This window comes from Pituophis catenifer, unplaced genomic scaffold (assembly GCF_029215685.1).
Source record: "Pituophis catenifer annectens isolate HBS135680 unplaced genomic scaffold, rPitCat1.0.hap2 SCAF_7, whole genome shotgun sequence".
NCBI classification, from domain to species: Eukaryota; Metazoa; Chordata; class Lepidosauria; order Squamata; family Colubridae; genus Pituophis; species Pituophis catenifer.
This window is the reverse complement of record NW_027256887.1, coordinates 44062555-44075334: the sequence shown is the minus strand read 5'-3', so window position 1 is coordinate 44075334 and position 12780 is coordinate 44062555. Positions and strand designations below refer to the sequence as shown.

Genomic DNA, 12780 nt, shown 5'->3' with positions numbered 1-12780 from the left:
ACAGGCATAAAATCAGGGACTCCCTAATACAAACGTGGGCGGGGATTAGACAGAGATATTATACAAAAGTCCCAAATTGGCTCTCTACGGTAGAGGCATTGATTTATCCCAACAGGTGGGGAATGGAGAAACTGTGCAGATACAAAGACATTGTCGACGGAGGGGGAAACCTTAAATCAAATGATGCCCTGAGAGACCAAGGCATAATCTTAGATTGGTGGACTTACATGCAAATAAAATCAAGATACCAGAAAGATAAGGATGAATTTGGCTTAGAATTAGGATACAACGGATTAGACAAAATTCTGATGGGACCAGGAAAAAAAGCGTTGGCCAAGCTGTATAATTACTTATTAGATGAGGATAGAGATGAGGACATAATCAGAAACCAATTGAGAGTGTGGGAGAGAAATATCGGGCATAGTTTGAACTTTAACGAATGGGAAGAGGCGTGGAATAAAAATTATAAATTAACTAGAGCAGCCACGTACAAGGAAAATCATTATAAAATGCTTCATAGGTGGCATTTAGCACCTGCAAGATTAGCACAGATGTTCCCCAATGTACACCCAAATTGTTGGAAATGCGGTCATGGTCAGGGCACCTTCTTTCATATGTGGTGGACATGCCCCGAAGCAAAAAGATACTGGAGCAAAATTCGGAGATGGTTGAAAGACATACTCAAAGAAGAAATTGATTTGAATCCAGAAATATTTCTCCTGGGAATGGTAAAGAAAGGGCATGGAAAGGAAAAGGTCCACCTCCTAATACACATAACTAGAGCTGCCAGACTGGCGTACGCTCAATACTGGAAAAAGAAAGACCTACCACCAGACGACCTTATAATTAGCAAAATATTAGAGTGTGCAGAGATAAGTAAATTAACACACGAGATAAGTGATGATGAAAATTCAGATTATGATATGGTATGGGGAAGATGGTACGAATGGATAAATGATAGAATCAAGGAAGGAGTTAAAGGTGCAGAAATTAATTAGAAATGTATAGTATAAATGACACCAGATATTTTTTCATGTATATATGTACAGACACTGTGAATCCGATGTCAAACAAAATTGTTATTATATTTTATCTGTCTTAAAAAAAAATCAATAAAGTGTATATATATAAAAAAAAAAAAAGAAACGGCATTGGTCGCGTTGGTGGATGATCTCTGGAGGGCCCGGGACAGGGGTTGCTCCTCTGTCCTAGTCCTATTAGATCTCTCAGCGGCTTTTGATACCATCGACCATGGTATCATGCTGCAGCGGTTGAAGGGGTTAGGAGTAGGGGGCACCGTTTTGCGGTGGTTCTCTTCCTTCCTCTCCAGCCGCTCGCAGTTCATGTTGGCAGGGGGACAGAGGTCGACCTCGAGGCATCTCGCATGGGGAGTGCCACAAGGGTCGGTCCTCTCGCCTCTTCTGTTCAACATTTATGTGAAGCCGCTGGGTGAGATTATCCGTGGTTTTGGGGTGAAGTGTCATCTGTACGCTGATGATACTCAGCTGTACATCTCCACCCCAGACCACCGCAGGCTCAGGAACAGGCTCAGACTCAACCCTTCCAAGACCGAGTGGCTGTGGCTACCGGCGTCCCGATATAGTCAGCAGGTGCCATCGCTGACTATTGGGGGTGAATCTTTGCCCCGCACAGAGAGGGCTCGCAATCTGGGTGTCCTCCTGGACGCACGGCTGTCTTTAGAAGAGCATATGACGGCCGTGGCCAGGGGGGCCTTCTATCAGGTTCGCCTGATCCGCCAGTTGCAGCCCTTTCTGGACCGGGACGCCTTGTGCATGGTCACTCATGCCCTTGTCACCTCCCGGCTGGACTATTGTAATGCTCTCTACATGGGGCTCCCCTTGAAGAACACTTGGAGGCTCCAGCTGGTCCAGAATGTGGCCGCACGGGTGGTTATGGGCGCACCTCGTTGTGCCCGCGTGATACCCCTCCTGCGCGAGCTGCACTGGCTCCCAGTGGTCTTCCGGGTGCGATTCAAGGTATTGGTTACCACCTTTAAAGCGCTCCATGGCACAGGACCCGGGTACCTTCGAGACCGTCTTCTGCCACCAATAGCCTCCCACCGACCAGTCCGTTCCCACAGAGAGGGTCTCCTCAGGGTGCCATCAGCCAAGTTATGTCGGCTGGCGACACCCAGGGGGAGGGCCTTCTCTGTGGGAGCCCCAACCCTGTGGAATGAACTGCCCCCGGAAATACGTAAGATCTCCGACCTCCGGGTGTTCCGCTGCGCACTGAAGACCCTGTTGTTCCGCCAGGCAGGGCTGTCAATATAATAATTTTAAATTGGGGTATTTTAATTTTTGGGGTTTTAAATCGGCCAAATCTATTTAATTATTTTAATTTTTAATTATTGTTGTGTCTTGTGTTTTTAAATTGGCTGTACACCGCCCTGAGTCCTTCGGGAGAAGGGCGGTATAGAAATAAAATATTATTATTATTATTATTATTATTATTATTATTATTATTATTATTATTATTATTATTATTATTATTATTATTAAACATCTCTTACCCGTGTTTCTCCCAAAATAAGACCTGGTGTTATATTTTTGGGGCTCCAAAATAAGCACTAGGGCTTATTTTTGGGAAAGCACAATTTCAGGGTGATCAGCTTGGCTAGGTACCTCATCCCCTGGCACACACACAAGAGGTGGTAAGTGCGTGGGGACTGATGGTATCTGGCAGCAGCTGCAGACGGTCCCTTGGTCGGTGCACTCGGGCTGTGCAGCCCGCACAGCACAGGTGAGTTGTTCCCCTGCCCAAGCAGCAGATGGGGAGGGTGGGGGGTAGGCAGGCGATTTGGACGCACTGTGGGCTGTGGAAAAGTTGAGAATTGGTGGGCCGGAGCAGGTGGCCGGCCGCAGGAGATTCATCTTCACGTGGCAGCACTGGAGGCAGAGGCACCTTGGATCTGGCCCGTGGGGCCACTCTGGAAACAGTGAAGGACCAGCCTGTGGTGCCTCTGCCAGCGAAAACAGAGCTCAGGAGGGTTGTGTGCAGTCCTCCCGAGCTTTGTTTTCATTGGCAGAGGGTTGCAAGAGGCCGTCGCAGCCGAAAATGGTGCTCAGGAGCCTGTTTTTGCTGGCAGAGCTCTCAGGCCGCCTCAGGCGCCGACACGAGTGACGAGCTGGCCATGCCCACCGTGGCCACGCCCACCCCGGCCCCCCAAGCTCAAACACAACCTTGATGCATCCCTCAATGAAATTCAGTTTGACACCCCTGCCTTAAGCAAATGTTCAAATAGCACTCTCATTCGTATATTGTCACTTCTAATTTTGATTTGCAAAGTTTGATAAAGCAATCTTTTTATGATTTGAATGCAGCTATGAATAATGACTTACTGAAATTAAAGATGATTCACTGACTTAATACAATGTTTTTTTAAAGTAACATCTGTTTAAACATATGAAGAAAAATTTCATAATCATTTCATAGATATTTATTAAGATAAATGTATCATTTGAAAATTATTGTCTGGGATAACATTTAATAAGCATTTTTAGGACAGTAAAGTAACAGTGTAAAAAATGATTGCAGTTGTATTCTTCAAATGTAATAAAGGATAAAGCACAATTTAGAAAATGACAAGATCAGTGATTGAAAACTGATCTGTAATTATTTTGATTGAATGACAAAATTTACTCTAGATTTTATAACAAAATCCCAAATAATCTTCAAAAACAATTACAAATTCAAAAAAAGAAACAGAATTTAGAGATTGGGGATAATAACTTGGAAGCTCTGTTGTGATACTTTGTGACTCAAATAATTCAGAACTTACAACTTTTAATGCTGACTCTGGATTTTAAATTATTGTTCATTAGATAATTATACTTTGTCACATTTCTTACTTATTTTGCCATGGAAAATATAAGTTCTTCAGAAGGCAGGGCAGATTCTTCAGAATCTTTAAGAGCACGTGGTAGGCTTCCAACTCCACAACTTAGAACGCTTGGTGGAATCCAAAGAACACATCATGATCTGACAACCCCAGCTGCAGGTAAAAAGACTGGTAGTTTTTATTTAACTTCCTAAAATATAAATTAACATGCACCCTAAGAATTCATTTTATGTTAAATTAATTTTAAAAAGAGAATAAAATGTGATGATGAATAGATTAAAGCCAGTCTAGCCCAATATTCTGCTCCAATGTGAATGTAGAAAATAAGGAAGTTGATCATCAATGTTATCTCAGCAATGACTACCAAGGTGCTCCTGGAAAGTCTACAAGCAGAATATGAATTTAGTAGCTTCCCTTTTGCATTTCTATACATCTACTATATATGCAGGTGGTATAGTTTCTTAAATATATAATATAGCCACAATTAGCAACCCTATTGTTCATTTTTATTTTAGGAGGTGCTGTTTTAGTATCTCCTGAGAAAGAGAAGCATTCATCCTTACTGCAAATAGAAAAGGAATCTTCAGAAAAGCAGTATTTGGGAAATAGTCAAGTTTCAAGAGAACAAATAAAAGGAAAAACTAACACGGTAAGGTATAATTGTTGTAAGAAATATTTGTAATGTCCTTTTTTGCTTCCTATAAAATATATAATTACAAAAGAAATTATAATTTTGTCAAATAAGAAACTGTAAAGTAGAACAGATAGTTCTTGACTTAGGACCACAATTGGTCATAAGTCTCGATGATTGTAAATTGAAGCACCATATGACAGGACCTGATTTTACCATAGATTTTATGGCAGTCATTAAGTGAATCACTCAGTCATAAGTGGCTTTTTTGCTACACTGACAAAAATGGTAGCACATTGCAGTTTTGTGATTGTAGGATGCTGCAACCAGTTCTAAATATGAGGTGGTGGCCAAGTGCCTAAAATGCAGTTGTGACCGCTGTGGGGATAGTGCAACATTTTTTAATGGCTGGAAGTGTTTTATGGACTATAAAGCACCCTTTCCAAGGCCATCATAACTCCAAACTGTCATTAAATGCCAGTTGTAAGTCAAGGACTACCTGTAACACTGGGGAAATTATATATAATGAAATCTGTAACAGTCTATTCCCTGTTTTAAATTTGATTTAATTGATTAGAATTTGTGATATGTAGAAGAATGATGTAGGGAATAATTTGTATATATACTCCAACACCCTTTATCGTAAATCTTGTGTTTTTATCTTGGCAAACCATTCTTGCTTTCCTCAGACTTTTGTATCAATTTATATTTTGGCTTTTGTTCTTCATTATCTCACCTCTTTCATTTTGACAATCTCACTCTTTGCAACTATGACCTTCTAAATTTTATCTTAGCTGTTAATCGATTTATTCTTCTTCCACATATTGGTTGTATAGTTTGATAGACATTTACTTTCTCTTTATGACCAAACTGCCTAAACAAACATTTTGTACTCGTTATAACCATATATCCATACTATCAATAAACATATGCAACTGTCACTTCAGTATAACAAAATGGGCAGCACCATAAAAATCACAGTTGATTTTATTTATTTATTTATTTATTTATTTATTTATTTATTTATTTATTTATTTATTTATTTATTTATTTATTGGTTCGATTTATATGCCGCTTTTCTCCGGAGACTCAGGGCGGCTTACAATGCGTTAAGCAATAGCCTTCATACTTTTGTATATACCTGCTTAGTAGGGCTTTTGGCCCACCCAAGCGGTGTTCTTTTTTATACAAAGTCAGTTTATTGCCGCCACAATCCAGGTCCTCATTTTACCTACCTCGGAAGGATGGAAGGCTGAGTCAACCTTGAGCCTGGTGAGATTTGAATTCGCAGTAATTGCAGGCAGCTGGCAGCTAAGTGCTACTTAACAGCACTTTAGTCTGCTGCACCACCAAGATTTTGTTTCTTTTTATATTTATTCTTTGCAATAGCCACACTTTTTAACCACATTTCCAAATCTTTCCATTTATCAATATTCCCATTCTTTTAATTTAGTAAATATTTTTTCCAATTTACATAAATTGATCTACTAGCTTGGTTTTATCATTTAGATATAACTTGCACTTATTATCTCCTTTTTCTGTGTTAATTATCTTGATAAATTACTTTTCAAATGTAAACTTGTGTTATACAACATACTGAATAAATCACTCAGGTTTTCAACATGGCACCATCTCTATAAAAAAAGTACATGGATTTTCACATTCCCGAACAAAATTTCTCTAATGTTACTATAAGCATTTGTACATTTATACTTCATGTCTCTATCAATAAATCATCCAGGGTGACAGTGTACTTCTGTCAGCAAAATAACTGTCTGAAAACTGAATAGAAAGGAACGAAATTTGGTATAAATGGAGAAGGTATTTTTTAAATTTAAAAAATAAACTTGCAGCTAATGAAAAAAATACTGCAGGAAAAAAGTCTCCAATATATCACTATGGGAGAAAGCTGTTGACCTCTCCATCCTGCCTCCAATCAATGACTCAGAGTGGACCATATGCACATATACACACGAGGAGGAGAAATCTGACACACAGAGCAATATTGTATTTAATTACATAGAAGAAAACACACTTTCTATGGTCATTTCTGGTAAAGGAGCTGTAAAGAATTCAAAAAGCCATTCTTAGCATGCTTTTTCTAACTTGTTATTAACTTTGTCCCATTGCTGGAAGATCCTTTAGTCCTTTTCATAGCTTCCTAAACAGTTTTTTAAAATAGCTCTACATTTTAAATGCCTTTTTTAACCTTAATTGTTCCTTGATATCTTTGATTACATTCTTTGCAAGTAATTTTTGTCTATGTGCGTATTATGTAATATCTTTCTCTTACAGTTATTTTTTAAAGGACCAATTCTTTTATATGCATTTTATTCTCATGCAAAATTCCTTTAACTTCATAATTCTACTAGGCATCCTTATTTGTATTTCCAATTAGCATCATTCTTTTCACTTTGTTCTAAGAGGTTTTCATGTCCTTTTTGCTTGAGTCACCTTTTTCATTCTGTTTGGAGATTACAGGTAGTCCTCGGTTATGACTATTTGTTCAGTGACTGTTCAAAGTTACAATGGTGCTGAATGAAATGTAATTACAACTGGTCCTTAGGCTCTGGCTGTTGCAGTGCCCCCCTGGTTACATAATCAAAATTTGGGCACTTGCAACTGGCCTGCTTCTATGACCAGTTGCAGCATCCCCTGGTCACATTATGCTGCTCTGGTGCTTATTCTCCCACCTGCCTATCTCCTCTCCATCTGTACCTTTCCCCGTCCGCCCTCTTCTCTGACTTTTGTTGTCTTGCTGGTCTGGGTTTCAAGGGGCTTGGTGAGGGCACAGATCTGGGACATGTGCAGCTGGGTAGTGTAATTTAATTTGCCAAAGGGAGGGAGGAGGCAGTGGGATGGAACTTATATATATATAAGTTCATTGCAAGATCCATAATTCTTTTTGGTAATTGGGTAGAATTGGAACTAGTAATTACATATTCATATTGAAAAATTATATTTAATATAATTATATATTTATTTACTATATAAATTATAGCACACAACTACATGCAGGATTTCTGAAATCTCTACATAAGAAAGCAGTTGCTGTAAGGCACCTTATAGTAAATAAATGAGATAACAAAGCTTTTTAACAAGTTGTATTAGAGATTGCAAAACTTTCCAGATTCACAATGCCTTGTAAATGCCTTTATTTCAAAGTTGGAAGTAATTTATTTCAAAGTTGGAAGTATTCTAATGCTATTTTTATGATTGAATGTTTCAAAATAACTGCACAAAATGTGGTTGGCTCAAAGCTTGAAAACCTTTTGCTAAATTTGGAATAGGTATTTCAAATTCAGTTCAGACCATTTTGAATTTGGAATGGAGTATTTTTAGCTTCAAACATTTCAAATTTGGGATGAGGTATTTCATATTTGAAACATTTAGAATTCAAAAACTTTTGCACATATCTTTGAGTTATTGATAAGGCATACAAAATGGAAGCATGGCTGATTGCTTTCATTTAATGACTTTAAACTATTTTCACTTGTTAAAATACCAGTTATTACTATGGCCTTTGGTTTTTTTTGTTAACAACATTAGGGAATCATAGCAAATAACAGAATTATTTACAATGAGAATATTTGTTTTGGCATTTTAGGATGAAGAAAAAACTGTGACTGATTCCTCAGTTGCAGGACTAAAAACTTTGGACCCTTTGCCTCTACAAACAGATCAGTACTCCAATCAAGATACTTCTGGTAAAAGAAACTGTGCAACATTAATGCATTCCGAGCAGATACCTATAGTTTCAGAAACAAAGCTGTCTAAAGCTTCTGCTGTACCCTATTGGAGTCCATTTTGTCGCATTCAAGGAAGTCTCCGAGATCCAGAGTTTCAGCATAATGGTTGGTTTGCATGATACACCTTTATATTTCTTTAGATTGACCTATCTATTTAAGATAACTTTAGTATTTTGTTGCAAAAACAGTAATCAATCCTCAAATTGCAGTAAATTGAAATCTAGGTTTGTAACGAACAGGACTTGATAGTGTGATTATCCTTTGAAAAATAACGATCAAAAGACGAATATAAGAATATAGTTACTTAGAAAGTTACTGTTGGATTTAGATTCAGGTAAATGCTTGCAGCTATGTAGATTTGTTTTCTCAGTCTAGTGCCTTCCCGTTGTGCTGAATTTTCATAAACCTTAGAGCAACTTGTTACAGTCAGGTTTAGGAATATGTGGCATATCTGGATATGATCCAAACTGGATCTGTTTTGGAGTGATTTCATAACTGGTTTTTTACTAAGCAGCTGGCAATGTTTTATTTAAAGGGACGTTCGTCTTACTGTGATACGTTCCTTCTCGTAGTGTAAAATGGGAGATGCCAGGCTGGGTTATTCTATACTCTAGCTCAGTGTTTCCCAAACTTGACCCTTTGAAGATGTATGGACTTCAACTCCCAGAATTCCTCAACCAGGCATACTGGTTGAGGAATTCTGGGAGTTGAAGTCCATACATCTTCAAAGGGTCAAGTTTGAGAAACACTGCTCTAGCTCTATGGACTGAGTTGAAACTTCTGAAGATCCGCCTCCCTGGTGATGTTCCTTCAGTTTTGACAATGAAGACAAAGCGAATGGAAGGCCATCTGAAAGACAGAAAGAACACTTCCCTCCCAACAGGAGTCGGGACAGACAGACAAAGACAGGGTGGGGCTGGCACCTCCCATTTTACACTACGAGAAGGAACGTATCACAGTAAGACCAGCGTCCATTCTCCATAGTGTAGAAATGGGAGGTGCCAGGCTGGGATATACCAAAGATTGGCCAGCATTATGGGTGGGAACTGTCCTGGGCCAACGACCCTGTATCCTCGTGGACCCTCTGCAACACTCTTCTCCCAAACGCTGCCTCCGCCGAGGTGTATGAATCAGGTTTGTAGTGACGTATAAAGGGAGAGGAAGATGTCCATGTAGCCGCCGTACAGATATCTTCCACGGAGGCCTGAGTAGCTCAGGCCGCCATCGTGGCTGCACTGCGGGTAGAGTGGGCCGTTATCCCCTGAGGCATCGGGAGAACTTGAAGCTCATAAGCACATGCTATACATGTCCGAAGCCAACACCCCACCGTGGAAGGGGTCACTCTGTGGCCAAGAGTTGACGGCTGAAAGGAGACAAACAGGGACTCTGTTTTCTGGAAGGAAGAGGTATTGAGATATAAATACGGAGGGCCCTCCTAACATCCATCGTATGCCAGGTCTGCTCCAAAGCATGCCAAGGCCTTGGGCGGAAGTCTGGCAGGACCAACTCCCGTGCTCGGTGAAACAAGGAGTTGACCTTTGGAAGAAAGGTAGGGTCCAGCCGCAGGACCACCGTGTTGGAGTGAAATATACATAAGTCTTTCCTCACCGATAATGCCGCCAGCTCCGAAATCCGTCGGGCAGACGTGACGGCCATAAGGAAAGCAACCTTACACGACAGGAGACGAAGACTAGCCTCCCTCAATGGTTCAAAAGGTGCCTTGGTCAATGCCTGTAAAACCTTAGTTAGGTCCCAAGTGGGATAACGATTATTATTATTATTAATTATTAATTTAATTTGTATACCACCCTTCTCCCAGAAGGGACTCAGGGCGGTGAACAGCCAAAATTAAAAAACATACAAATGCAAAAGTTAAGACAATTAAAAAGAATTAAATCACTGGCTACCCAATTTAAAACCCCAAATCCATAAAATTTAAAATCCCAATTAAAAACCATTTAGGCTAGGCCGGCTTGATGAAATAAAAACATCTTCAGGGCTTTACGGAAGGTCCGGAGGTCTGGGATCAATCGTATTCCAGGAGGCAGCTCATTCCACAGTGCGGGTGCCCCCACAGAGAAGGCTCGCCCCCTGGGGGCCGCCAGCCGACATTGCCTGACCGACAGCACCCCGAGGAGGCCCTCTGTGAGAGCGTATTGGCCGGTGGGAGGTTATCGGTAGCAGCAGGCGGTCTCGCAAATATCCTGGCCCTAAGCCATGGAGTGCTTTAAAGATGAGAACCAACACCTTAAAGCGCACCCGGAAGACCACTGGGAGCCAATGCAGCTTGCGCGGGAGAGGTGTTACGTGGGAGCGCCACGTCGCTCCCATAATCAACCGCGCGGCCGCATTCTGCAGCAGCTGGAGCCTCTGGGTGCTCCTCAGGGGGAGCCCCATGTAGAGAGCATTGCAGTAGTCCAGGCGTGACATAACCAAGGCATGAGTGACTGTGCACAAGGAGTCCTGATCCAGAAATGGGCGCAACTGGCGTATCAGGCGAACCTGATAAAAAGCCCCCCTGGCCACGGCCGTCATATGCTCTTCTAAAGACAGCCGTGTGTCCAGGAGGATGCCCAAGTTGCGAGCCCCCTCTGGGGGGGTCAGTGACTCACCCCCAATAGCCAGCGATGGCACCAGCTGGCTATACCGGGACGCCGGCATCCACAGACACTCGGTCTTGGAAAGGTTGAGCCGAAGCCTGTTCCTCCCCATCCAGACCCGCACGGCCTCCAGACACTGGGACATCACTTCGAGGGCATCATTGGGGTGGTCTGGGGTGGAAATGTACAGGTGAGTGTCATCAGCGTACAGATGGCATCCCACCCCAAAACCATGGATGATCTCACCCAGCGGCTTCACATAAATGTTGAACAGGAGCGGCGAGAGGACCGACCCTTGCGGCACCCCGCAAGCAAGGCGCCTCGAGGTCGACCTCTGCCCCCCTGCCAACACAGACTGCGACCGGTCACAGAGATAGGAGGAGAACCACCGCAGCATGGTGCCTCCCACCCCCAATCCCTCCAGCTGGCGCAGCATGATACCATGGTCGATGGTATCAAAAGCCGCTGAGAGGTCTAACAGGACCAGAACAGAGGAACAACCCCTGTCCCGAGCCCTCCAGAGATCATCCACCAATGCGACCAATGCCGTCTCCGTGCCTTCGTACCCAGGCCTGAAGCCGGACTGGCACGGATCTAGATAGACGGTTTCATCCAGGAACTGTGGGAGCTGTCGCGCAACCACACTCTCCACAACCTTCGCAACAAAGCGAAGGTTGGAGACCGGACGGTAGTTTGCCAAAACGGCCGGGTCCAGAGAAGGCTTCTTGAGGAGGGGCCTCACCACCGCCTCTTTCAAGGCGGGAGGCAAGAAACCCTCTCTCAGAGAAGCATTTATAATCCTCTGGAGCCAGCCTCGTGTTACCTCCCGGGTGGCCAGTACCAGCCAGGAGGGGCACGGGTCCAATAAACGTGGTTGCGTTTAACCTCCCCAGGATCCTGTCCACGTCCTCAGGAGTCACAGGGTCGAACTCATCGCAGGTAACATTCTCAAGACCAGCCTCAGTCACCCCGCCAGGATCTACCCAGTCAGAGTCCAAGCCTTCCCGAATCTGAGTGATTTTATCGTGCAGATACTGTGCAAAATCCTCAGCCTGCCCTTGCAAGGGGTCTTCCCACGCTCCCTGATGTAGGAGGGAGCGAGTCACCCTAAACAAGGGGGCTGGGCGGTTATCTGCCGATGCAATAAGAGCGGAAAAGTGGTTACGCTTTGCCGCTTTTATCGCCACTAGATAGGTCTTAATATGAGACCTAACTAGTGTTCGGTCGGATTCGGAGCGACTAGCCCTCCAACCACTCTCTAGGCGTCTTTTCCGGCGCTTCATCTCCCTCAGCTCCTCGGAAAACCAAGGGGCCAGGCAGGTTCGGCGTTGGGTCAGAGGCCGCAAAGGCACGACTCGGTCCAGAGCACCGGCGGCCGTCCTATCCCAGGCAGCCACCAGGTCTTCAGCCGAGTCGTTAGCCAGAGTTTCAGGAACTGGCCCAAGCTCCCTCTGGAACCTATCAGGATCCATCAGGCGCCTGGGGCAGAACCACCTGGTCGGTTCCGCCTCCCTGCAGTGGGGTGCAGCGGTCAAAAGGTCCAGTCTCAGGAGAGAATGGTCCGACCATGACAGGGGTTCAATAACTATATCCCCTATATCCAGACCACTCAGCCACTGACCAGAGATAAAAACCAAGTCCAGAGTGTGTCCTCCCACGTGAGTGGGGCCATGAATTAATTGTCAGGTCCATGGCTGTCATGGAAGCCATAAACTCCCGAGCCATCCCAGACGCCTCACCGGTAGACGGCAGGTTGAAATCCCTCATGACCAAAAGTCTGGGGGTATCAACCGCCACCCCAGCAATAACGTTGAGAACTCGGGCAGGGCTGCTGTCACGTGGCAAGGAGCCAGGTACGCGATCAACAGGCCCACCTGCATCCCATGGTCCCACTTCACCAGGAGAGACTCACATCCGGCTATCTGAGGTACAGTGGCCTCC

At 43.5% G+C, this 12780-nt stretch overlaps 1 protein-coding gene across 1 annotated transcript in view; it reads left to right on the top strand.

Annotated features, from left to right (window-relative positions):
- MDM1 (Mdm1 nuclear protein) overlaps positions 1–12780 on the top strand; it is a 40917-nt gene that overhangs the window by 17589 nt on the left and 10548 nt on the right. Inside the window, exons 11-13 of the mRNA XM_070946736.1 lie at positions 3894–4018; positions 4375–4508; positions 8098–8344. Coding sequence (XP_070802837.1) covers positions 3894–4018; positions 4375–4508; positions 8098–8344 — 506 coding nt within the window. The remainder of the gene's footprint in view (positions 1–3893; positions 4019–4374; positions 4509–8097; positions 8345–12780) is intronic.